Source organism: Myzus persicae, unplaced genomic scaffold, assembly GCF_001856785.1.
Source record: "Myzus persicae strain clone G006 unplaced genomic scaffold, MPER_G0061.0, whole genome shotgun sequence".
Taxonomy (NCBI): domain Eukaryota; kingdom Metazoa; phylum Arthropoda; class Insecta; order Hemiptera; family Aphididae; genus Myzus; species Myzus persicae.
The window spans coordinates 71,397-99,045 of NW_019101288.1; the positions used below are offsets into that span (position 1 = coordinate 71,397).

The following is a 27,649-nucleotide window of genomic DNA, read 5'->3' on the forward strand; positions in this document are numbered from 1 at the left end:
ACAAAACTGACATACAGGTACCTATCACTGAGCTGCAGGTAAAACCAAGCATACCAGCTGATGATTAGTTTCGTTCAGAATCTGATAATTATAAAACAGTTCTCCGTTTGTCCTGGTCAGTGGTCACGGTCGGTCACTAGGTAGTGCACCGTATTTTACATAATATTTTAATAGTAGCCCGCAGGTGGTATAATACAATATAATAATATTATGTGTATTATATTATTCGCTTGGCGAACCTGTCGAACTACCGATGCGTATGTCACTCCGTTATGTCTGGAGTCACGCGATCCTGCCGCCACCGATGAAATCCACCCCGCACCATTAAGCCACCCCTAACAATCCTATACCAGAACTGGTAAGCGATCGCGTCCCCGTACTGGATCGTGCCGTTGCTGTTGTGTGTATTAATTTGCGAAACTTGTGTAAGCACAACGACGAAGACGACGTAATAACTGTAATATAATAACGCTAATAACAATAATAATAATAGTACGGGTTAAGTCACATCGTTTAAAAGCGTCCCCTGGGTTGGTGGGCGCGTGTGCCCGGGCTATTAAATCGCCACAGTGGGTGAATCACGGACGACCGAGTTTTGTGTCATCCCCTCGGCTTCATAACATAATAATACACGTGTATATATATATAAATATTTGTGATCGTGTTATTATTATTATTGTGCTGAAACGAGCCTTTTATTACGACTTCTGTACGGTTGGTTTGAATATATTATTATAAATAAATATATTATGTTGCATTAAATGTTTTTATACTATAATACGCCGCTGACATGTATTTAAAATACGTTAGTTAAGATATGTTCCAAATAAGGTTGATTTTGTGATTAAAGTAGTAATCTGCAGTTTCCTTTATACGAATATTATCTGTTGTTACTAGGTGGTATTATATATTATGTGTTATGGTATGTTAGTAATATTGTGTTATTTTTTAAACAATTCTACATAATATATATATTTAAAGGAGGTTAGACAAATTTTAACTATAATTTACATCTAATAACAACTAATAATATCTTATATCTGTCTATGAAAATCGCACTCGTATATAACATTATAATCAAACTGAACACACGATTCTTATTGTCTGTAGGTATAGGAATCCACTCCGGATGGCAGTGATGGCGTTGATCGGCACTCGGCAACAGAAACATCACCCCGAATGATCGGTGCCCCATCTCTTGAGAATGACCGATCTAGACTACAGACCACATCCTAAAATGCCACTTAGTCCTTTTACGAAATGGCTGAGGACATATTATATACGATGCAAAGAACAAGACGAGAAGATAGTTGAGACTGAAGCCAATCTATGGATATCCGCCCAGGACAAACAGCATAAAGTAGAACTCGAATACAAGCCCGGTACATGATCAGCAAACGAAAGTGTTCTACAGGTGCTGAAGAGCACAAGATGGTGTTGAAATGAATCGAATAAAAGTTGTTAAAGAATAGGCAAATATTTAATATTTTTAAACATTTATTTTATCAAATACGATTAAATACACCCTATACCTACTATAGCTCTATAGTATGGTGGTCATGAAATAGTTATGTACTTAACCTCAGTTAATACTAGTCGTTAAAAATAATAATGTTTCAAAGTATCGAATAAATTTACTGGAGTATTAAGATATTTTTTTTTATAAAATACTCGATATATTGCCTATACTATAGTCCATAGATATAATCGTAAAGATACGGCACAACCCTATCTCCACACAACTTAGGCAAGTTGAGGTGATGTAGCTTATTTAATATACATTATATTTTATACAGGTACTATTATACATAGTTATGCATTTAGTAATTGATATCAGGAAATATAATTAAACTTTTATTTCTATTATTTTTAGTAAAAGAAGAAAAATGTAGGTCTTAAATACCAATAATTATTCTATTGCACATTTGACATTAAATAATAAAGTAAATGACACAGTATGTACATCTATAGTTAGAACTTAGAACTCAAATACGAACTTATAACAACTTAGAATAATCCGTCAATGTTATGTCCGGTAAATGGTAATTAACATGCTAAGTATAGTCATAACTCATAATTAAGAACGTTAAGTTACAAATTATAGCTTAAATAAATAGTTAACAAATAATATATTTATATATAAAAGCTTAAAAGTTATAATCGGCATACTCAATCTACGTTTTCATTAATACCCCTTGAGCACAGATGCCATGAGTTCCTAAGTTCTTACTATTGTTCAAGATATCTTTTCCGGACATTTTTCCGAACATATGTGTACATAAGTTTTTATAGTTTTTTCAAAGTGGTCGTGACTCGCGACATTGTAATAATTTCCAAAATCGGTGTAAAAAGCTGTGTACATTTATTATATCCCGGAAACTACTAACTACTGTTCCAAGCCGACTAGACGTGATCTGAATCACTTTTGACTTTCCCTAATTTCCACGTCCAAACATAAATTTTGTGGTTACTTAAAATATGGTAACGAACTTGTAAGTAAGTATTGCTAAACATAATTTAAAGTCATGATGCTATATTCTGTTAGTGAGTGATTTCAGAAGTGGTTTCCCTTTTGCAATCAATCGGCCCATTGGAAGTATAACAGTTTCGGTCTATATCTCGATTTCAGATAGTACTATCTCACGAATAATAGTTTTGAATGTATTACAAAAACAAGCAGATAGGACAAATTAAAAATCAATTATACTTATTTTCGACTCCGATAATAGTTAACAATATTATTAAACATCCCAGGAATAAATGTTATTACTTTATGAGCAGAAAGTAAAGAATTCGGTTTTAAAATAAAATTTAATAAAAATGAATTATGATTTATGACTTATGAGTAAACTACCTGTCTACCTACATGGCTATGTGGCCATTATAGCCATATAGTTGAGATGATTGTACATATTTTACATTTATACATAATAGGTCAATCATCAATAGGTCTATGGTTGTAATATATATACATAATAATTGTGGTTAAAAAAAAATGATAACTGTTATCAATGATAATAAAAAAGTAACGTTATTTGCAACGCAATACTTTATTAATGAAAAAGTAATAGTAAGTGATAAAAATTATTTTAGGCTACTTAAATGTTATTTAAATAAAAATATTTATAGGAACGATTGGCGTAATTTTATTACTTTTTAAAATTAATTTACCCCACATTGGGGACGAATGCTAGCGGACTATTTTCGGATGACTAGCAATAAGAAACCTTGTACGTTGGATTGCATTTCATTACATTTCAGGGATTTGAGGGATTCCGTACTATTGCACCGAAATCGTAATAATATGTACGTATATTGTATACTAGTACGGCGCAGGTGAAATTTAGATGGCGTTGTACGGTCGGGCATCTAACCTGACCGCACCTAAGTAGATGACAGAAGTCGCCCTATGTGGCTGTGTGGCTGTCATCACACAATAATTTTTGTATGGTAGTAAATTGTTATAAAAGTAAATAAATAAATTCTATTGACGTCATTACCGGAAATATTAGCATATTTTCGTCATAACAAGATGAAAAATAACGAAAAGTTAAATTATAAATTATTGTTCTAGTCTCGTAAGTCTAATATCTATAATAGGTACTCGTTGTCTGGAACTCATTATTCCCTATTCGTTCTAATAAGTTAATATAGTTATTTGTTACCTTTACAGCTTACATTAGCTAGTTAAAAGTTTAAACATGTCATTTCTAAGAATTTAGGCATTTGAAATATAAAATTTTGCGGAAACAGGTATGATATAATTTTCAGAATAAAAATGTATTTGATTAATTTAAACTCAAAAATTATTGTAGATTTTATGAATACAGTAAAACCTGTCTTGTGTGGAATTGCACGGGACCAATAAAAATGTTCGTTTTAGACAGGTTTCCATACAACTAAATAAAAAGGAAAATTCCGTAATATAACATTCCGCACGATTAAGGTTGTAACATTTTCCGGCCAATAATAAAAAATATCATAGGCTACGTCATATCATAGGCCTTAAGTTAAACAAATCTTAGAAGACATTATGAAAGCAAATACAACGATACGAAACGACAGGTAAACTAAGACTAAGGTGACAATAATAAGCACTGATGTGTAGACAGGCGCGGATCCAGGGGGAGAGTTCAAGGGGCCATGCCCCCCCCCTAGACTCTGGTGAATTGACTATTATATATTTATATCCATTTTCAGCAGCCGATAAAATGCATTGTTTCGCCAATAGCGTTTCGGCCGTATCCGTTTTTAATTTTATTCAAGATCCCCCCCCCTAAATATGTTCTAGATCAGGGATGGCAAATCAATGGCAGGCGTGCCCGAGGTGGCGCGTGAAAAAATTTTGTGGGCAAGTGAAAACTAACCTTTTTATACTAATACATTAATTTTACAATAAAATTATAGTATAACAAAATATTATATTTTTTATATTTTTTTCATGGCACGCTCTAAAAAAAAAATAGGTTATTATTAATTTTGGGCGCGCAGTGTTCAAAAGGTTTGCCATCCCTGTTCTAGATCCTCGCCAGTGTGTAGATTCAAGATAAAACGTACTTATCTGTCGATACGTATTAATTTCTGACCTTAATAATTATTTATTAGCAAAATAAATGTGGGTATCAAAAATATTTTTATTCAATTTATGATGTGTTTTTCCGTGTATATGAGGTGTATATGATTTTCGGGACCAATAAATAGCTTTCCGTTTTACGTTAGTCAGGTTCCGTTTTATCAAGTGTTTAATCCTATGTTAAATTATAGAAATCTGCCGGGAGCATAGTAAATTTCCGCGCAGAAAAGAATTCCGTCTTATCAAGGGTTCGGATAAGACAGGGTTCACTATATTTTTGATTATTTTTGATTATTAACTTACCTATTACTATTATGAGTTCTAAGGATATTATATTAATTATTCTTCACTTTTATTAAAAATTTTTTTTTAATCTAGGCTATATCGATTATTTATTTAATCATGAATGTGATTATTTAGAACTTAATTCAGACATACACTCATACTAATCATAATATTGCAAGAAAGTTAATAATTGAACTATTTAATAAAAGCATTAATAATATATTATTTTTCTTTAAGGAATGAAAGCCTATCAACTTAATAAATAGTTGGTATTGAGAATAAAAAACACGATTATTGTTAGTTTTTTTTTTGAGTTAATATTAAAACTCAATAGTTGTCATATTTCATTAACTCAAAAATTGTACCTAATAAGTTGAAACGTACCTTATTGTAAAAAAAAATCAAAGTGTTCATAAGTATGAATACTACATAAATATAAGTACTTATTTTTATCAAAACATGTAAAAAAAAATTAAAATTATATTAAAAAATTCAGCAACGATTTAGCAAAATGTTTTTGAAGTCACTGAACGAACATTCCACATATACTGATGTAATGGAGGTGTACTTCCAGGTCCGTATCTATACATTATACGCCCCGGGGCAACATATTTTAGCAGCTCCTAACCTCCCCCTCTCACACAAAAAAGTTATTTTCTTTAAATGTAAGATGTTTCTACTGTGTTATGGACATTGTTCTAGTCTACATAAAATGTAATCAACTAATAATTAACCTATAGGTACTGAACCCTATGCTTAGAATAATATAATACTCTAATATGCCTCATAGACTAATATTAGTGATATTGTCATACCCCAAATACCTCCACGTATAAAATATATTTAAATTATAATACAACATTAAAATAAGTACCTATTAACCTATATTATACATATATAATATTGAAAAACTCTCTACTTCCATGTCTTGAACAGTTGTATCTACTTTAATGGGGAAACTTTTTGTGTAATAAAATATAACTTACCTTGTATGATTAGGTACCAACTTAAAATGACCTCAAGCATTTTGGAATAATAGGTGTTATAGATTTATTTATACACATTTCGTTTTAATGTTACAAAATAATATAGCTGACAAAATCATTTCTTGTTTTTCAATTTAATTTAATTAAAAATAATTTATATTTAGATAGATACATAATGCAATTCAAACTGTCTCCTTGATTGGAGACATGAAAATGAATGGATTATTTTTTCAAAATCTGTTTCTTTAGTTAGTTCATTTTCTATAGTTATTAATGCTAATGCAGAACACCTTTCTTAGATCATAGTTGACCTAAGCTTTTGACCATTCTAAAATATCATATTCTAAATAAAACCATGTAGTATTTTTATTTAGATTTATAATATTTTTTATAGTAAATCATATATTCTTATAAAAGTTAAAACGTATAACGTAAATGTAAAGTTCGTGAAACTACATATTTTTATATGTAAAGTAGGTAGGTACCTACCTACGAGCATACATTATAATTAATTGTATATTTCACTCATACAAGATGAATTAAAAGTATTTATTACAAGTCTATTTAATAATATTAAACAATAATAAAAGAGTAAATATCCAGTTATTAGCTTTACTAGCTCCAAAATTAGAAATTGATACAGAAAAAAATATTTAGTTAATTTAGTCTTAGCAACAACGTCAGAAATTTTTGTAGCCTATTTATTGGCTTTTAACCGGTATCTAACTTCACTAAGTCTCTTACGATCCATAACTTCCGTGATCGTAAATAGAAAAGTAAATTGTAAAAAAAAAATTGATCGTGTATCGTTTTATAGAAAAATAAATACACTTATATTTGTCACCAGCTCATCAACTGATATATTGTCATTTGTCTTGGTATGATAATGCACGTGATTCGACTATGCCGAAATGTTTAACTGTTACTTGTTGGGTATCATAGCGATAGTAACATAATATAAGTTTAAAATGTTAAACGGTTTTTGACTTTGTGTTCTATTTTGGTAAATGGCATCAAATATCTAGAACCACTTACTTTATTTATATTATGATGAGGTACAGGCGTACAGCACACATCGTTATCGTATATTCAAAAAGTCCATTAAATTTATGGATATAATATTTAATATTTGGGGGTGAAGTGGCCGACTCGACCAAAGCGTCGGTTGCGACACGTACCTGCACCGGTTTGAATCTCAGTCACAAGCGGCATCGCTCTTCGGGCCGTCACGGTGCCTGGAGAGAGAGGCCGCCGCCCCCCACCCGGGCATGGCAGAAACATCCGGGTGCCCACTAGAAATTCTGCCAAACACACACGTATTCTATACATTTCAACCGTTCCCTCCTACAAACAGCTAATGGCCACAGTTGCTGGACTTTAGATCAATTAAAAAAAGATTTTGAAAAAAATAAAATATTTAATATTAAATGATAACTATCAAAATAGTTTTTCCAATAGATTTATTGAAGTATAAATAAAAACCTTTTTTTTTTGTGATTAGATACGGCATAATATTTCAATATAAAATTGCCACCCCCTTAATAAACCGAAAAACTTGCCCCTCCGGGCAACAAGAGACACTTGCACCCCCACAATGTGGCCCTGCATACTTGACAGTTGCTACATCAAATGTCGTGAGTTCAACATCCAGTGTTTCTGTGAGATTTAGTCCTGTAGGTATCTAATGTATCAATGTATGTCTCCAATTATTTTCATATTTTTTAGTCCATGGATTTCCTGGACACACATGCAGTTTTTTTTTAACTACATTACTTATGTAGTTATGTGTACTATCTAGTAATTTTTCTAATTTATTTTGTGCCTTTTCGACAATGCATAAGTTTTCTGACAAGAAATAATTTTGAATTCTCGGTTGTTTTATTGTAGGTATATACCAAAAAACCAAAATTCATAGCGATGTAAGTTTAATTTTAAATTAACAGTTACCGTCAAATTGTTAATTTTATTAATATTGGTAGTAGTTTCTAAATTTGAAATTATTTGTTTAATTTGTTCTAATTGTTCACAAAATATTAGTGGCTTCTAACCCATCTCTCTAAAACAAGCTCTTAAAGGTGTAATTCTTCTAAGTACGCAGCAACCTTAATATTTAATGAGCATGCAACTGGCTCTATACCATTTGTGCATCGTCTGTTTACCTGCACCAAATTAATCATCAAAATATGAGCATCAATATTCTGGACAATAGAAGGGTATGAAAAAAATTATATTTTATAATATACACATAATATGTATGGCTAATTAATAATTCAAGATTTCAAGTTTAAAAATAAAAAATAAAATACATAATGATTTTTTTAAGAATAATATTGAATATAACTCAATATTATTTTATGTAATTAGGTATTAATTGTTATCGTCGCAGTCGAATATTATATGACGACAACGGCGTGCGATGAGCATTAAATCTCTATTAAGCTAATATTCCGGTGTAGTATTTTTACTGAATACATATATATATTTCAATTTAATACAATTTCAAAATACCAAATAGTTTTCAGCCATACTTTAAATATTTTAAATTTATTTTTCCATGTTTTATATTTTTTTTATAGTGCAATTAGGAATATAAATTGTTTTTTTTTTGGATTTTGAACTTTCATGGATATTTATGAAACATAGCACATTTGACATTTTTCATACATATTTTTCCCTTTAAGCGCCTATAATTTCCGAGCAAAAATTATGAGTTGTTATTGGCGTATATAAATTGTGTTGAGTTATGAGTACCTATTTTAATTTTACCAACTTTTTTACTGTAAAAATATTCGCCCATTATGAATATTCAGTTTTTTATATATATTATATAATTTTATTTATAATGCATATTCATGAAAATTGTATTTACCTAGTAGTTTATTTACCTTTTCATACCATTTTTAAAAAATTAAATACGATTTGAGAATCAATGTGTTTTTGAGCGCATGCTTATATTTGGTACAAATTACGACTACCTGAATTCCGGCCACAATCGGGCGTCTCCAGTGTGTTGGACTAAATGATTTAGTGACAACTACGACTGTAGCAATTAATATAACAGTGCTGTGGCTGGATCTATGGGATTCTATAATACTCTCCTAGCTATGTATAAAATAACCATTAAGTATATTATTTATTATAAGTACCCATACTGAGTATGAATGTGCATAATATATTATATCTGTATAATATGTATCAATATTTGGATGTAGGCATATACACTTGGAGAGGGAGGCGGGGCACTGCTGATCTTATCCAACCCTCACTAACTAGAACTAATGCGGCCTTGGCGCCTGCGTTCTCCCCTCAACCGTACATACTGCAACCTACGGTGTACACAACTTGCATCCCGAAATCCCTTTTCTAGATGAATTGAGGTGACCCGACGATATTTTGACTACACGTATTGCATACCAACGCAAAAACAGTATTTTCGTTCCTGTTTTACACAGACTTAGGGTTGCGAATAGAAAATTATTACTATCGGTATTATTTGGTAACCGGCAGGTTACAAATAATAAATTTGGTAACCGGCAGGTTACAAATAATAAATTTGTCGCTGTTAGAATTAAGGAAATTAAATTAGAGTGAGTACTACTTTAAATATAATAACTATAAAAAAGATGTAAGCACAAAATTGAAAGACTGGTAAAGTGGTGAACACTTGAACTATAACTCTTTAATATAATCGAGACGAGTTAGTAAGGTCATTTTCATATATTGTTTCAAAAAATCTTCGCCCTATATATACCATCCATCTGTTATTAATTATACAAATATTACTTTATTTAATATATTTTGTTTCTCTCAGTACATTTTTTAATGGACTCAATTTGTATACTTACTTGTCGATGTTTTTATTTCGGGACGTAATTCAAGTGCAAATACCACTCCGAACAACGGCGTTCGTTCGGTTAGGTGGTGACCAGGGCAGGTAACGGGGTAGGTACACCATTGTTCGGTTCGGTGCAACCCATTTGCGTCCATCACACCTTTTTTATAAACCATTTGAGCCTGAAATATTTTAAATGCAAATGCATTTAACTGTGCAAAAGTACCAAGCTGTATTCTAAAACACGATGCAGTACGACAATAATATTACCTTATAAATATTGTACATATTATGTAACAACGATACCCATTTTTAGTTTTTCGCGTTACAATATTATTAAATATACCAATATTTTATCTTAATTGCACTTCATGGTGGCTCTAATACTGCTCTGTGCAAGCGTTGTGCAGCCTTATACAAACTACATATCCTTAACAAGTACTATTGTCTATTTGCAGTATTATACTTGAGTTGCCAGTGTATGAAAATGGATTTTAAAATAACAAGTTCCACCAAAAATATTAAATGTTTTATTTTAAATTATTAACTTTAAATTCCACTTCAGTGGATATTAGATATTTGGTTTGAGTTAGAAAAAACTGTAGTGGGTGTATAAAAACTAAATATAAATTTAGAATCATTAATGTACCAATACTGAAATTTTCATTATATTCATTTTTTTTTAATTATAAATATAAAAAATAAAAAATAAACAACAATATTTATTTTTATAATAATTGCATGTGTCTACTTAACCATATTTTGTTCTTCCCGATTTATTTTTTTTATTAATTTTAAATTTTTCTATTATTTATACTATTTTATTTTTGTGAAATAAATTTTGATTAGGTACAGTAAATAAAATTTAGTATAAATTAATTAGGTATTGTTCAGTTAAAAAATCCTGGATTTAATTTAACTTATTGTAATACGAGTATATTGATTATTTTTTTTAAAAACAACATTTTGACAATCTTTTTAAAACTTATGTAATACTTATGTAACCTATGTATAAGTCTTAAGACAATTATCATAAGTGTATTACCATCTACTAATTTAAGCATCAATCGCGATATAGATAATCCATTTTATGAATTACCGTGGCAACAATGTATACGAACTGTGAACAGATCCGCCTGAAAGATAAGGTACACCACCTTATCTTTCAAGTTTCAGGGGTAGGCGGAAAAAAAGCCCACGGAAAAAATCACATCTCTCATCATCATTCTCAAATAATTTGTAAACCAAGTACATAGGTCCAGAGTTCTAATACGAGGATCAGTCTACCGGGAACATTCCTGATATCAAGGTGGGCTTATCTGGCCGGACTATAAATCTAAAATGTAGAAACTTATGTTTCACATTCAAAACAGTAATAGGTACCAATTTTTTTTTTCATTTATGGAATATTTGAATGCATAATACTTTAGTTTTATACTCATTCGTATGTTATCGCCGGATGTTCAAAAAAAGGTGTTCTAAGTATTTCCGAGAAAAAAATGTAATGGTTCCTTCTTAGGAGGAAAAATAACACATCATAGTGAAGTATTCCGATATCCGGTATTTTGTTATTATAATGGATTTAACCCGAAATCGTCCTTTTCAAACGATGTCGAATTGATGAGGGTGGGCCGCTTACTCCCCTCTCCCCCAGGCCCCGAGACCCCATGATTATAAAGGCTTCGAAACTTAGAGAAGGAAACTGTCAATCTATTATAAAACCGTATGTGTACAAATATCAAGAATGTTAAAGTAAAAACGATATATAAGAAATATATCTAAGTAGGTAAACACTTGGTATAATACAAATAAATAATAATAAACACTGAAAATAAAATTCACTTTAAGTATTTAAAAACGGAGATATAAGTCTTGAGAAAAAACCTGCTCTAAAATGCCCACAGAAAATCGCCCCTGCCTATGAAAATATTAGCTATCAGTATCCGTAAAGTTTCGGCTAACCATTAAAAACCTATTAAATATTGATGTATAATAGGTACAATTTACATTCCAGGAATTGTATCCTAATGACAGGGCGTTTTCTATACTGTTTAAGAAGACGCCACACCCGTGCATGTGTCGTCTCTATCTTACAAGTGCGTGTAGCTTCGTTAGTTTAAAAATTAGAGTGAATCGGCCTATTATGAAACTTGTTGGTAAGAACATAATCTATGTTAGTCCGTGGGTTTTTTAAGATATTTAACCTAACCTACCTATAGTTTGTTAAAGTCAAAGAACTAAAAATCTAAATTATGTTTTGGTTTGTTTTGTGTTTCACGAATAATCCATTTTTTAATATTAATACTGGATCGATTTTAAATAATTTTAGTTTTTAAACTCCAAAAAATATTTTACACGATATTGTTATAAACAGTGTCAAATTCGGATTTTCATCCATTGGAAATAGAATCAGCAGGTATCTGTCGGCAATCTCCAGAAGAAGCATTATTTCTTGCTTTTTGTTATATATAGTCATAAACTCAATAAATAATTCGACGGCTGACAGTTACAACGTGAAATTCTCAATTTTATTTTATCGATAAACGTTGTACCTTGTACCCCATTATATATATTTCGAATTGGTTTGTGCTCTTGTACCCAACCTTTGGGTCTCAGACTGTCGGTTACTACATTGCGGGAGGTACACTACCTATGTCACTAAGCTTAATATGTCAATAGCATAATAGCACATTTTTCACAGCACGACTCGAAGGCGCCAATGTAGTGTGGCCGGTAGATATTCTTTTGTAAAATGGAACAATTACTTTTGAGTATTTCTGGGCAAATTTGAAAGTAGCGTTAGAAATAGGGTCAATATTTTTTTGCCAATATTGCGTCAGCTGCTATATCATACTAGTTTAGATTTAACTAAATTTATTGAAATCATAAAAGCGCTTTAAAACTCGGCCACAATCTTAACACGCGTAGACAACTTTTAAGACTTTTCATTTGGCCAAACACTGCTGACCGGATAAAGTCGCTTCATCGAGTCTGTGTTTCAACTATCATATCAGAATCCCGTGATCACAGATCATTAAAACGTTTATTTGTTTATATTGTTTCTGTCGACTACAGCCAAGACCCCCCAAGGCCACGGCGATGGGCCTATAGTCGGTAAAGTGGGATACTATCAACATCTCCCTCTTTTCCAAAGTTAAAAAATTATATATTATTAAACTATTAAATACCAAAAACCTCCCCAGTAACCGGCTAGAGTCATGCCTCAACAATGAACGTTTGTCCATATTATTATTATCATAACCATACAAATTATTGTATAATATACATTGTATACAACAAGATGCATGCCCGATAACCCGCTTACGGCGCCCTGTAAGGTTAGGACAAGCGTTTTTTATTAGTTTTTTTGCTAATCAAATATCAATAATTATCCCAATAATCCTTAAGTGCTACGTTATTTTATATTTGCATTAATTCCTAAAAAAAAAGTTTTCTGATCTTACGCACCAAAGGATTAGGTATTAGGCATTTACATTATAATATATTTGCCACGTTTCCATACGATTATTAATGTTTGTTATGAACCAGTATTATTATTTTAATTAAATTTTTTTTATTATTGTAACATCTAATTTACACGTCTTATTCTCCATTACGCTGCATTTGGTGTATACAATTGTATTATGTTTTGATAAATACCTACTGAATAAAATTAGTTATGTCTTACAAAAAATATGTGGTGATAATATATATATAATAATATATAAGTACCGTCAAGTACCAATAAGTTAAATATACAACAGGTATTCATGGAAAATGGTAGGTACACGACATGGAATTTCATTTTAGCAGGTAGAACCCTGATGCGCGCTCATACCTAAGGTCCCTTTGTCATGTGTATGGTCACATCAATCTCCCACCTACCTTCTTTGCCAAGAACACCAATATAGTCCAAGTAAGGCCTTACCTCGGACGACCACAGTTCAGTTTAGCACTAGTGTTCGTACAACTAAATTGCCACTCCTCTACCAGATTAAGCAAACCATCGAATATATTCTACACAGTCTTCTCTTTACAGGTATGTTATAATTTTTTACTATCAACAGCTTACTCGTTATGTTAATTTATCGGTCACATTTAATATAAAACTAATTTATGATATGTATTTTTTATTGATAAAGTACATTTGACAAAAAAATTCAAGAGCAAATAATAAAATTACTGAATAAATATTTTATTAAAATTACTTACACACAAAATAATAACAATCGTAATTAATCTTGAATACATATTTTTACTTAGTTAGGTATTAATAGTTTAGTATTGTAATAGTATTTATAAAACACATGATTATTCTAAAATAAAAAATTTACTTTAGGTATTTATGTACCTACCTTAATAAATTATGATGGAAATTAATAGTTTAGTCGGTTGTCAACTTTTAATTAATTGCGTTAAATAATATAGTATGTTTTTCAAATATCATCGTAATATATTTATTTAATATTCATTCAATAAATTAACTTTTTACCTATCTAGTAGGTACCTAAAATAATGTCGTTATAAGTACAGGTAGGTACCTAAAATGACGTTCGTATTTTGATCTTGTGCATATGTTTTTTTTAAATTATAATTTTATTCCAACATAATTAAATATGATTATAACCTAATTCTTAAGTTATTAAAATAAACTATATTATAATATTCTGTTGGAAGAATAAATAAATTATAATTGATGGAAATTTCAAAATAAGCCACAATTTTAGTTAAGGAGCAAGTGTCCTAATCTTTTTTTTAATATATATACATCTTAAAAATATATTTTAAGAAATCCTCAAGTTGCCACCAAATAAAATTTGTATATCAATAGGTAAATTTAATTTTTCCAATCTCCGATCATATTACATCTTGGTACCAACCTATAGTCAGCGATTTGTGCTATTTAGTGACGTACACACGAAGGAGTACATCCTATTACTTACAATAAAATATTTTTAATGTATTTTTTTTTTACAATTATAGATTTAAAGATGTATACAATTATAAAAATTTAAAAAATATTTTCATATATGCATTTACAAGTACACATAATTTTTTTATGTAACCTCTAACCGTTAAAAATATTTGTGGACGCCACTGATGCTACACATCAATTTTTAAAATGCTCATAAGCAATCAGTAGTTTATTATATTGTAGTATGTATTTTTTGTTTGTTTGATAATCAAAACTGTGTATTAAAAGTATGTAAATAATATTTCATTTAATTTTTATTGACAAACAAATTAAATAACGAATGAGCTCAATACGTATTTATGTTTTTTTTATTATAGGTAATTCAATTATTATACCTTTAATCCATATTATATGTTGTATGTTTCAGATAGTCATGAAGTTTTTTTTTGTGATGTTGTTGGTAGTGTGTGTGGACTTGTTTTTGGGGTCTCCCATTAATGAAAAGAACTCGAACTACTGGAATAAAAAACAGACTTTTTGTGGCTCAAAATTGCCAATTGAGATGGCAATAATATGCAGGGGGCGGTATAATCTAGATCCACGTAAATATAATTTTTTCTATATCATCTATTTATCGTTTATCAATAATAACTAGTATCGTACATTTGGTCGAAATTCGGCCATAAAACTAGTTTTAATTGTTAACTCTGACACTCTAAAATATTGTTTTTTTCATCACACATATAGTTCGTTTCAGGAGGTTCAATTCGTAATAGTTGACTTTGTTCGGGAACATTTCTTTTATTTAATTTTACATTTTACACAGTGGCATCACTAGTCTACCTATTCGTATTTACAAATTTGTTAAAATTACTTTACTGATTAGATGGGACATGGACAACTGATGTAATCCTATTTTCGTATTTTACCTGTCGAAAATGAACATTATGTGTGTTATTAAATACAGCATTTTTATTTTTGTACACATGTCACATATACTTGACAATACCTTTCCGATAATTTATACATTTTTTTTCTATGAAATATGTAATTAGTAAGACGAAAAATTTGTTTTACTTAGATGTCTAATTTATAGGCTAAAGAAAATGGAGTATTTTTAATTTTCAGAAACGTTTTTAAAAATTTAAATTTGATCGTTTTTAAGATTTTTTTATCTCAGATGACCATTAAAATAATTTGAAAAAAATGAAAATTACCTACTATACTCATACTACTATTTTACTACAATATAATTACAAAATTAGCCATCTCTCCATACACGAGTTATTGAGCTACTCAAATTGATATTACTTAAGGTCTTTCATAATCCACTATTTTACTGGTGGGTGGCCATGGGAAATTAAAGAGTGTCAATAATCTTAAGTTGAAATAAAATCTTTCTTATTTTGTTTTAATTCAAAAATGAATAACTTAAGATTCTTGACATTTACACCATATGTTTATTTAATCAATTCATATACTCGATAAAAAATTTTAAAATATTTTGTCTCATTTTTAGCTGTTAACGGACATTTTCAATTTTAATTTTTTAAATTTTTTTTTGCTATTAATGTCAATATAATTTTATTTGTTGGGTTAAGAAGTGTGAAAATTTAATACAAGGATTCTGATATATTGTTACAATATGAGTTGAAAAATATTAAAAATACATAGGCAAGTTTTTGTTTTATAATAATTTAAAGCTCAAATTTTGACAACATTTCTCAAATTGATAAATGATTTTGTAGTTGAAAATGTATGAACTGTTGAACCTTTATAGCTAAGGATTGGAAATTTAAAACAATAGTTAATTCAGTAAATAAAAATCTAAAAATAAACACTAACACTTTTTTAAAGTTATTTTAAGTTCAAATTTAGACGAAATTACATATTAACACAAAGATTTTAGTCATTTTGTTGTAATTTGGTTCCAAAACATCTCATTGTACATGAGTACCTACTAACTATACTTAATATTTTGTCCAGCATCACTGAAAATTTAAGAATAATATTATGAATAAAATTAATTCAACTTACTAACTACCGTATTAATAATAAGTAATAACATCATAAAATATCCTAGAGTGACGCATACCGCCCTCTTAAAATTGTTTTTTATGTACTATGATATCATATCATTGAATACTATCCATTACAGCAACCTTCTAGACACCTAATGTACAGCAGAGCGACATCCACTTACCCGCTTTTTTTATTTGATATAAGCACGTATAAAATATATTGTTATTTTACATTACTTTATAGTAAATACCACTGTGAAATTTAATAATAATTACGATCTAATCCAATAATAAAGTGAACTTATAATACATATATTTTTTTACGTTGATAGCAGTGGTACTGAAGTAGCTTAAAAATACTCGATGGGCTATGTAAAAGAGCGTAATGCACCACATACCCCTAAGATGCGCTCTGATTTACATTAGGTGTCTTGTGTCTAGAAAAGTCACTATATGGATGGGTTCAATGATGTAAAATGATCTTATACAAAAAACGATTGTGACCGAAGGCGATCGATTAGTCTATAATAATATTACTAAAAGCATTTTATGATATTATTGTAATTTATTTTACTAGGAGGCATTAGAATAACGTACTACAACAGGTTAAATTAATTTTTGCAGTAAAAATGCATTTAAAAATATCATTGTGTATTTACAATATAATATTAATATATTTTAAAAGTTTTACGTACTGTGAAATAATATTTTTAAATTGCAATAAAACAACTAAAATGATTTCATTTCATCCCAATTGAACTTAAAATGTCTATATAATTTTTACATTTTTGGATTACAATATAAACTACTTACGTAGAATCTTGTTTAAAATTTCAATTCTTAGCAATACAAACTGAACATTTTATAAATTTTTAACCACAGAATAATTCAATAATTTGAGTTCAAAACGTCTCGAGTATATTAATATTTTATAAATAATGATAAAATCAACACACAGTGTGAATTTTATATGACTACGGTTATTGGATTTAACAAAAAAAGAAAATTGTTTCTTGAGAAATCAAGTAAATGTCCAATGTCGTAAAAATTTGAACTTCAATAACTCATAAAAATTTAATTTGACCTCCCTTTAGAAATTTTTTTTTATTTTAGGTAGACAAACATATGGAAAATCTTGTATTCTAATTTAAATTCTGAGATATAAAAAGAAAAACGTTATGAGTTTCTAACTAAAAATAATTGGCACATTTTCGTGAATTTGACGAATCTTGTCAAAGTTCATAAGATTTAATGTTTATTTATAAAAAATGGAAAGCATATTATAAGTAGGTAGGTAATTACCATGTGGCCTGTTCTTAAAATAATTATACCACCTAGTACCCATGATACACCAAATACCACAGAAACCTACCACCCATAGAACCACCACCCCAGAAGAAATTGTTCGGTGACACTGGTTGATAGGTTCATTAAATTCATATTAATTTTTATCTTGACTATTAATTTCCATTAATTTTCAGGTAGTCAACATCCCAAGAAAAAAAGAGGGATTGTGGATGAATGTTGTTCAAATTCATGCACTCGGAAGTATTTAAAAGAAATGTACTGCGCTCCTGAATTGCCGACGTAAGTAACTATTAATTAAAAATGTAATCTTAACATTGTTTTGATGCTCTAATGAATGTTTATGATCTGATATCTCAAAATGGGAACTTTAATTAACTATTCAATATAACTAACATATAGATAAAACCATCACACATTTTATAAGAACACCGTTGTAAAAATATGTCACCAATGATTTAGGAAACTTTTGATTGATACCTAGTCACTAGTCAGTATAATACACTTACCTATATAAATTATAGGCGTGCGCACACTTTTGAGTCAGGTATGGCTAAATTCAATCTGATAACCCACCCCCTGTTCACGGTCAAATCAGAAAAAAATTATTGAAATTTTCACTACAAATTTCGAAGTGACCCTTTTGTTGGTGACTGGTAAATATAAACAATCAGTTTTAAAAATTGTACACGTACAATTCATCAATATTGATCAAATATTATCTAATAAAACAATAAATTAGCCTATGTAATGTACCAATGTATATAATGTAGTATTTTTATTATAATCATTGATCACTTGCTGAAAATTATAATTTTTTTGGCAATAAATATTATTATTATTACTAATTCAAAAACGTTTAAAACATAATCTATAATACTAACAATTGTCAATTCACATTTGTTGTAAGGAAGAAATTAATTAAGTAATCCAAACAATGTTAAGTTGAATCAATAAAAAGGACTTTAAATACATTGAGGAATAAACCATATAATAATACAGTGCACTCAGAAACGTACATCGGCAACGGGTCGCATATCTCGACTGCCATGAGAACTGTATTATAATTATACTATAGCTACTTGTTAGCTAATATTTGTAACTGCCACATACACACAACATTGAAAATATGTCACCTCTACATTTTCGCCTTTCTTATACAAGTATATAACCATATACGATGTACCTAATATACAGTACCTATGACAATACTGCTTAATAGTACTTATTCTATACGATCTACAGGATGATAACTAAATAATAATTTAATATTTCAACAACATTAATGTTTATGAAACATGTTTAGTATCCACAAATTATAATAATCGATTAAATATCTATGATTTATATTTATTTTGAATTTTCTACGGCTATGACGTCTTATTAATATCTAATTTCTATATAGGCTCTCGGGTAAACACAAACGTTTAAAAAGTAAAGGGCTATACCTACTTTTAGTCATAACTTCGTAAAATCAAAAAGTACCAACCCAGTACCGGCAGTACCCACCCACGTATAAAAAAGCTCAGGTAGGGCTAAAGCGTAATCAGCCCTACCTGTGTGCACGCCTATGGCTATAATCATATGGTAATTTAATAAGACCATTGCCATAAATTAAATAGTAACAATGTACAAAGTATAAACCAAACAGGCATAGGCCGTTTGGGAGAATAAATATGTAGGTATATACTGATTGAGCGAGTATTTACTGCACAAAAAATGCTGTTAATAACTAATAAGTATGAATAGGTCTATGGGTAAATTAATATATATATACCCATTATATATTGCCCATGTACATTGTCAGCAGAAAAAATAAAATCAAGTACAAATTACATCAAAATGCATAATAAACTTAATAATGAACTCTTATAAAGATATCGATATTATAGTAATATTTTAATATAGGTACAGTCAATACTAATAAAAATGTTACTATTAATTAAACTAAATTACCTATACATACGAATATACGATACACATATTATAAATAATTAAGAATGAACTCTATCGTTAAAAACGTGTTTATTAAAGTCGCCTTGTCTTAACTATTACTCAGGTAAAATTAATTTCACTGGCCCAAACAGTTTAAATAATAATCCATAGTCACCCAAACTGACCATTAATTTTTTAGTAAAAATATGATTAAAATATAATATAGAAAATATGATATTTTTCAGAAATTAATTAGGTAATATTTATAAATTACAGATCTGCACAACCGAAATCAGAAATTATAGAGACCACTACGGAAACTATTAAAACAGAATTCCCCGTTGATTACCGTTCATACTATTATGCATTAAGTAAGTATCTACTTAAAATACGTCATTGGTGGCATTTAAAGATGTAAGAGTGAATTTTGAAACCCATAGAATAGATAATATTGAAATTGCTGGATATTATTCTAATTCTTATCATATAACTATATACATTTTACAAGTATAATATATTAATAGCTAGAAGGTTTATTTTCAATTATCAAAATTATTTTATTTTTCAAATCTCTGAAATTATGGCGTTCTATTATAGGTACATTAACCTAGATGACACACTTTTAACCTACTATCTTTATACTTGTTCCCTTTACACTCAACTGAATCATTAAGTTTTTTGACGGATGACGTTTCTAATTCAATCTATTAGTTGTGAATATCAAGTGTTTTATACAACTAAACATTTATGACATGGAACAAAACTTCTAACAGGTGGAATCCTTAAAGCTTCCTGTACTGGTTCTAGGTTTTTCCGAAGTAAAAAATTTGATGTGTCTAATGTTCATCCATTATATTGCCCGTCCCTCCTATCCGTCGAATGTACCTCAACTTTTTATATCTTTAACCAAACTCACACGATAAAAATGTCTTTAATAATTGTTTTCGATTTTACAGTTGGGCGCGTAAAAGCTGATCCACAAGATTATCCAAGACACGGTTAAGAAGTGTGATATTATTTCAGTTTTTAAATAGTTGAATGTATTTTAATGATTAAATTATACATAATATACATATTAAAATAAACTATATGTGGGTACCTATATTGTTTTTTTTATTATTATACTTTATTCAGAAATTCTGAAAAATAATCTCAGAATGAGTACATAATAATAATAAACGAGTCCGGACACCAAACTCTTTTTTTACGCCACTAACACCTAGGTCAATAAAATATATTATGGATGACTAGCTGGGTGTGTAGTGGTGCAATAGCTCAAACAGTAGTGGTCGGGATCGTCTAGCCATTACTGTCGGCTATGTAGTGCTTGTTGTGAATTATGTGTATAGTGTATTTGTGTATTAATGCGTGTACGTATGTGGGTGTGTGTACAATAAAACAATAATAATAAATGGTAACACGGTTTCTGGTAATAAGTTGCTGTTGCTATATAATACACAATAATAATAATAATGACACAGATATTTAAGCAACACAAATGTATAAAAAAATATGATAGTAATAAATAGGTAGGTTAGGTTTTAGCCAAGCGGCATAAATAGTATAATAATTAACAGATAATAATGCTCGACCCTTATGGCTGAACAGAATATTATTAAAATATAAATTAGCCCTTTTGGCTCAACAGCGTAAATATATATAATTTATGTCAGCTATTAGAGCTGTAGCTGTATAGCTTTAATATTAATATAAAAGGCGGCCCTTCTGGCCCAACAGAATAAAATATAACATATAAGGTAATGCGTGCAAAATAATGTGCGGCCCNTACCTATAGTCTATACTCTATACCTATTAAGACATTTAAATAGTTAGGTAATTCATTACATATTTACATAATATACCTAAGTATTTATGTCCTAAGTATTTAATATATCGAATTGTATCATTCTTACCTCAGTATTATCTGTATTTTTTTCTTCGTTAGGTTTTGTTTTTTTTTTTTAAAAAGATAGAATTGTATTTTTTCTTTTATTTTCCATAGTGTTACGAGTTAGAATTTACAGTTGTTATAGAAAGAGTAATAATATTATCTTATAAATACCTAAAAACTGTCGAGCACTAATACACTATGTACGTGTACAAATGTACAAAATACAAATGATATTTTATATTACAACAACTGACACAACGTCAACGTTCCACGTTCCACCCCAACAAAAATAACTACATAAAATATTAAATGATAACTGTTTCGGCGTATTAGCTGCACAGACTTCTACAATAGTTCTATAATAGATTAGCTGCAGTCGCCAGTCGTTTTTTCTAATTATCAGTATTTTCCATGCGCATACCTATTTATAGATTTCTTGATATTAATTATAATATTAAATATATTTCGCCGTGATGTCAGCACGATAAACGGATAAGACATATAATTCCACAAGCTTCAAATTAATATATAAATATACACATTATATAGGCTCTGGGGGGGGATATATCCCCCTCATCCCCCCCCTTAATTACGCCCCTGTTTACAGATGAATATTACGTAGGAACTAGCAGCCACGGTTTAAACAAAAAACTAGAAAGAGTGACTGTAATTGTGTAAACAGATAGTGTGGCACTGTGGCGTACTGAGAACTGAATATTTCTGGCGAGTGGTGACTGGCGTACCTCCACAATTGTGACAACTTGGTTATTAAAATATATTATTATCAGTATTATCAGTTATTAATGTATTATTATAGACTATTGTTATATATTCAATAGTATATTTTGGTATGGAATAGTTGATGGGCGTCGGGCGAATAAGCACGCTAATAGGAAATTAGTAAATTACCCAGTTTAGTGTGTTATTATTACGTAGTAAGAAACTAAAAATAAATATCGAAACATTTGATGATTATAAGTTATAACATTCATATATATAATATATATATAGTTGCCAGTTGGTAGTACCTATATCGTACGCAAGTTATAAATGTATAATAATACATCAGATGTATCGGCCTGCAGTCGTTGATGATTCTACCAGCCATTTCAGCCTAGAACAATCGGTATAAAGAGAATCTACCCGCATTGTTTATGCGCAGATACTATTCGGCGTTCGAACACGCAATGGTTATTTTTGTTTTGGTGTTTTTACATTTTTATATTAACTTTGTGGTATCTCAAATAATTTTATAATTTATTTTATAATTATTTTCTACTTTTGGAATAAAATTTAAAAAAAATTTTGTAACGTACCTAATCATAATTGGTTAATGGTTTGAGATTAACGGTTTTGATTAATTAAGCGGTTCTAAAAATAAAAGGTTAACGTTATAGATTTCCCACTTTAACGAATTACATGATTACCGGTAATTGATTACCACTTCTCAAATTTGAAACACGAAAACTGGGAAGCGGATACCAGTCCAAAAGTAGTCATGGTAACCGGTTACCGGGAAAAATTGGTTACCGGTTTCAAGCCCTGTACCTACCTATTAATAAATAATTATATTCAATATATATATTTGATATTATGAAGTCGTGTACCTACTCGATTACGATACTACGGTACAGTAGGACCTACACAATACACCTAACTGATTTTATGTGATGTGATACCTATATATATTTTAATATTTATAATTTATGTTTATAAACGTTCAAAATATTACCTACCTAAAACGGCATTTAAAATCAGTCATCAAACTCTTCGAGAGGATTAGATCTATCTCGGAAAAGCCTTGGTCTTGGTAGATGATACAACATATCCATGAAAAATTCATCATCGGAATCCGATGTACTTATTTCCGAACTATCTGACATGATTACCTATATACTATTATATATTACTAGGTACTAAATAATTACTGCAGATCGATAATAGATGTATAATGTTAATGTATATAATATGCAAATTTTAATAACTAGTAAGTAGTAGGTATAACTCGTATAGTCGTATCGGTAGGCATATTAGCTATCTTGATATTTGAGAAAAAATTATAATTGTGTGATAAACCGTTGCTTAAATGAGCCGAAATCTGATCATTAATTTAATGATCTGGTAGCCTCCAGTTTAAGGAACCAATAAGTTTAATGACCGTTTAGTGAGCCAATTAAATAATTAATTCATTCAATAGCGCGCTATTGGTTCATTAAATTTTTAACGAACGTTTATGCAACCCGGCATAAATATTGTTAACTGATAAGTGATATTCAATGTTGTCTAACTCTGAGTTCCGATTTTGGCGAGTTTCCATTGTGCGTATGAACTTAATCAAGGTAAACTATGATATAATAAACTAGGTATGATGTCAATAGTCGTATATCAGTCTTTTGTTGCCCAAACATGGCGCTAATCTTTCGCCACTTCTCATTGGTTCACATATTATCGTGACTTCAAACTTTTGGCGGTAATCGATTATCTCGTTTTTATCAAAATATTTACTATACGGAATATTACATGAAATTTGATTAATTCTATAATTTAACTATTAAATTCCATTTTTATACCAAATTGGTTTTTTACATATTTATCAACAATGCCTGTTTGTGTTTTTGAAGGCTGTATGAGTGGTAGTAAGAAGAAAAACCTCAAAAAACCAAAAAACACACATTTACATAAATTTCCAAAAAACATTGGATTTTGGAAAAAATGGTTACATCAAATAAAACAGGGATCATCTATACAGGATGTTTATTTTGACAAAAGTAAGTACACAGAATAGTTTAAATCATAGGCGTGTCCACGTTGGGGGGTGCAGGGTATGCACCTGCACCCTCTGCGATTTCAAGTGGCACCATGAATTAAGAAAAATTGTTCAAAAAATTGGGCTGGGGCCTATTAGCTCCTTGGGTATGCACCAGGTTGCACCCTCTGCGTGAAGACACGCCTATGGTTTAAATGGCAAATATATTAGTTGATTTTAATATGTTCAACATTGTTCAAATTTATTTATTTAAACACTGTTACATATTATCAGGTAGGTAAGTTATACATATAAATTATTAATGAAATAAATATAATTCTTTTAATATTATTTTTGTTTAAAATATTCTGCTTAAAATGTACCTACTATAGCTGTGGTATGTTCATTACACTTTGGTCCACAACATTTAGAACCAAAGCCACTTTGTTTTGAAGGTATTATTAGTTCGACTAAATATAGTAGAAGATTGAAAATTGATTGATATTCCATTGAGGTAATAATATATTCTCCAAAATGACAAGTTTATAATTTTAATTTTAATTCATTTTTAGTAAATATGGGTGTGAATACTCTTCTCCGACTGTTGGAATGGAAATAATTGAAATTAGTACTTCAAATGGAATTTTTAAAGTAACACCATCTCCAGGTCGTAGTGATATAGAAATATTATCAACTGAGGATTCTGGCATAACATGCAAAAGAAACTTATTTGAGGTCACTGTGAAGAAAGTTCTTCCAACAAAGGAATAAGTGTTTTATCGGATGAAAACTATTCACTGATTCCTGTTGAAAATAAGTAATAACCTTAAGTAAAAGTTAATTTGTATCTCAACGTATTATATAACTTATATACTTTTACCTATAAACATTAACATAAAATGTTTTTATCACCAAATGACACCCAAGGATCATCTCTTCATTGAATCTATTTTATTTCTTATCTTGAATTATTTTATGTGTTAAATATGTTTTTTGTGCTTTGATTTTCCCATCTGTTACATTATTCTATCTTTTTGTCTGTAGTAGTTAATATTTTATGTATATTGTTTTTTAAGTGAATTAAATCATACTTCATTGAACATTTTTTACATTTATATTGTTATATTTTACAATTCTTAATATTATGTACTTTAATTACTATTTTACTGTAAAATAATTTTTCATTGAATCATTGATTATAAATATTGATTTTTTTTTTTTTTTTTTTTNATAATAATAATAAATGTAACAAAAATATATTAATAAATAACTCACAGCAGTTTGAGCGCAGACTGGCCAGCTGATCCTGTGCTATAAATTTTACATAAAAATGTAAACACGCAAATGGTGTTGACATACAAATATTATAAGTTGGCGATTCGCGCCGACACAAAGGTATAATAAATTAATTTGTTACAATATGTGATGTAATAATTAGGCCCTTCTGGCGCTAATGATTATAATAAAAAATTATATTTGCATAACTTAGTTAAAACTGATCGAAATAATTTTTGCACACACAGTGTTAACTTGGCGACGTTGGGTACGAGACAAAAAGTCGCGGCCTCCGTGTTAAATAATATTCGCATAGACGGCTCGGCGACCGCGACGTGCGATAACGTTTAAACTGCATATTATTATTGTATAACTCACAAGACACACTCAATACAAAAATAAAACAATACAATTAAGGTGATTTGTGTGTGAGAACAGCTGTTCCTCCGTGACCGATGATAATAAAAATATAAAAATAATACTATAATGTTATTATGTTGTGGCGGCAACGACCAATGTCTACGAGTTTTTTTCGACTATGTTCGAATGACACTAATTGAGTTCTGTCACCAAGTCGACTATGAGGCAAAAGGTTTGAAGAGAGTCCCTACCCACTTGTCGGCCAAACACTACTGATCTAATTTTGAATAGAATATAGACATATAAATATATTATAGTTTAAACAATATTAATTGTGTATTTGCATCTGAGTGTTGAAAAATTTTATGTATGAATCCAATAAAGAACTGTCCCTATAGTCCATCTGTTTACATTGATTGAGCCAAAAAATAGACTCTGTCAACCATAAAGTTTAAGAAATGTCTGGATTTGGTGAGCCTTGTATCTTTTGGTTTAGTTCTTCATAACCAATAGGGTAAAACATTTTGGGTTCAAATTATCCGATGTACCCTAAAGTGAGTATTTATCACTAGTTTCAATTAATCTATTTGTCAATAATGCCAAATTTCACATTTCCGCTAGTCTTTTTGCACATTGCCATGTTATGCAGTTGAAACAAAGTTCTTTATGTAAATAAGCTCAGTTGATGATTGTTTAAGTCTTCAAAATAGCCTTGATTGTTTTAATAGGTACTAAAGTAATTTATTCTTTAATTCATTAAATTATGTTTAGTAATTAGTTGTACCAATACAATTTATAATTATTGTAATTATTTAGGTTTATAAAACTATTCATTAGACATTGTTTTATTAAGTTTGGTATATAGTCTCTAATTGAATAATTAATAAAACAAATAACAATAACATAATACCTACCTATTCATTCTATGTGTTATAAATTGCTTGTTAAACATGGTGTCTCGTATGAATATCAGTAAATGCCTCAGTGAGCATAAACACTGTATATGGTAGAAAATCCAAGAAATGTATTACAGACGTTCCTTATATTCCAAAAATGTTCCCATTATGTATCAGTTATGAGTTATGTGTAGGTATTTTAAGATAAACAGTAAAATTATAGGTACCTACTCACTTTAAAATTTAAAAAAAATAATGAAAAGCCCATGAGGAGAATAAAATGATAATCGTCGCTTTAAATTTTATGAGAGTCAATTCATTCTCATTTTTTAACTTATTGAGCTCAACATGATCTGCTGAGCTTAACGTTTACTATGTTACGCACTTGTAAGGAGGAAACAACAAATATCATTGTAGAGTCTTTTTAATTCTTTTTAATTCGTCTAAATTTGAAATTAAAATTTCTAAAAAAAGGTTTGTATATTTTTTTCAGAGAATTAGATAACTACTTATGAGAAACCTTATTTTTAGTTTTCAATCCTAAGCCAAACAAATTAACATTTTATGAATTTTAACTACAAAAATGATGAATTTAGTCAAAATTTGGACTCTGATTGATTATAAAGAAA

General features: G+C 29.5%; 1 protein-coding gene across 1 annotated transcript; it reads left to right on the forward strand.

The window, feature by feature from the left end:
- The first annotated feature begins 1,204 nt into the window (after positions 1-1,204).
- LOC111028553 lies at positions 1,205-20,855 on the forward strand. Its single transcript, XM_022307245.1, has 5 exons — positions 1,205-1,360; positions 15,019-15,193; positions 18,094-18,199; positions 20,129-20,223; positions 20,809-20,855. Exons 1-5 carry the CDS (start codon positions 1,205-1,207, stop codon positions 20,853-20,855), a joined length of 579 nt encoding a protein of 192 aa, XP_022162937.1.
- Positions 20,856-27,649: the final 6,794 nt, after the last annotated feature.

Bases quoted from the DNA above. Each gene is read 5' to 3' on its own strand.
- LOC111028553 (XM_022307245.1), top strand. From the start codon at position 1,205: ATGACCGATCTAGACTACAGACCACATCCTAAAATGCCACTTAGTCCT. The intron at 1,361-15,018 runs GTAGAACTCGAA...TGTATGTTTCAG, and splicing joins CCCAGGACAAACAGCATAAA to ATAGTCATGAAGTTTTTTTT. The intron at 18,200-20,128 runs GTAAGTAACTAT...TATAAATTACAG, and splicing joins TGCGCTCCTGAATTGCCGAC to ATCTGCACAACCGAAATCAG.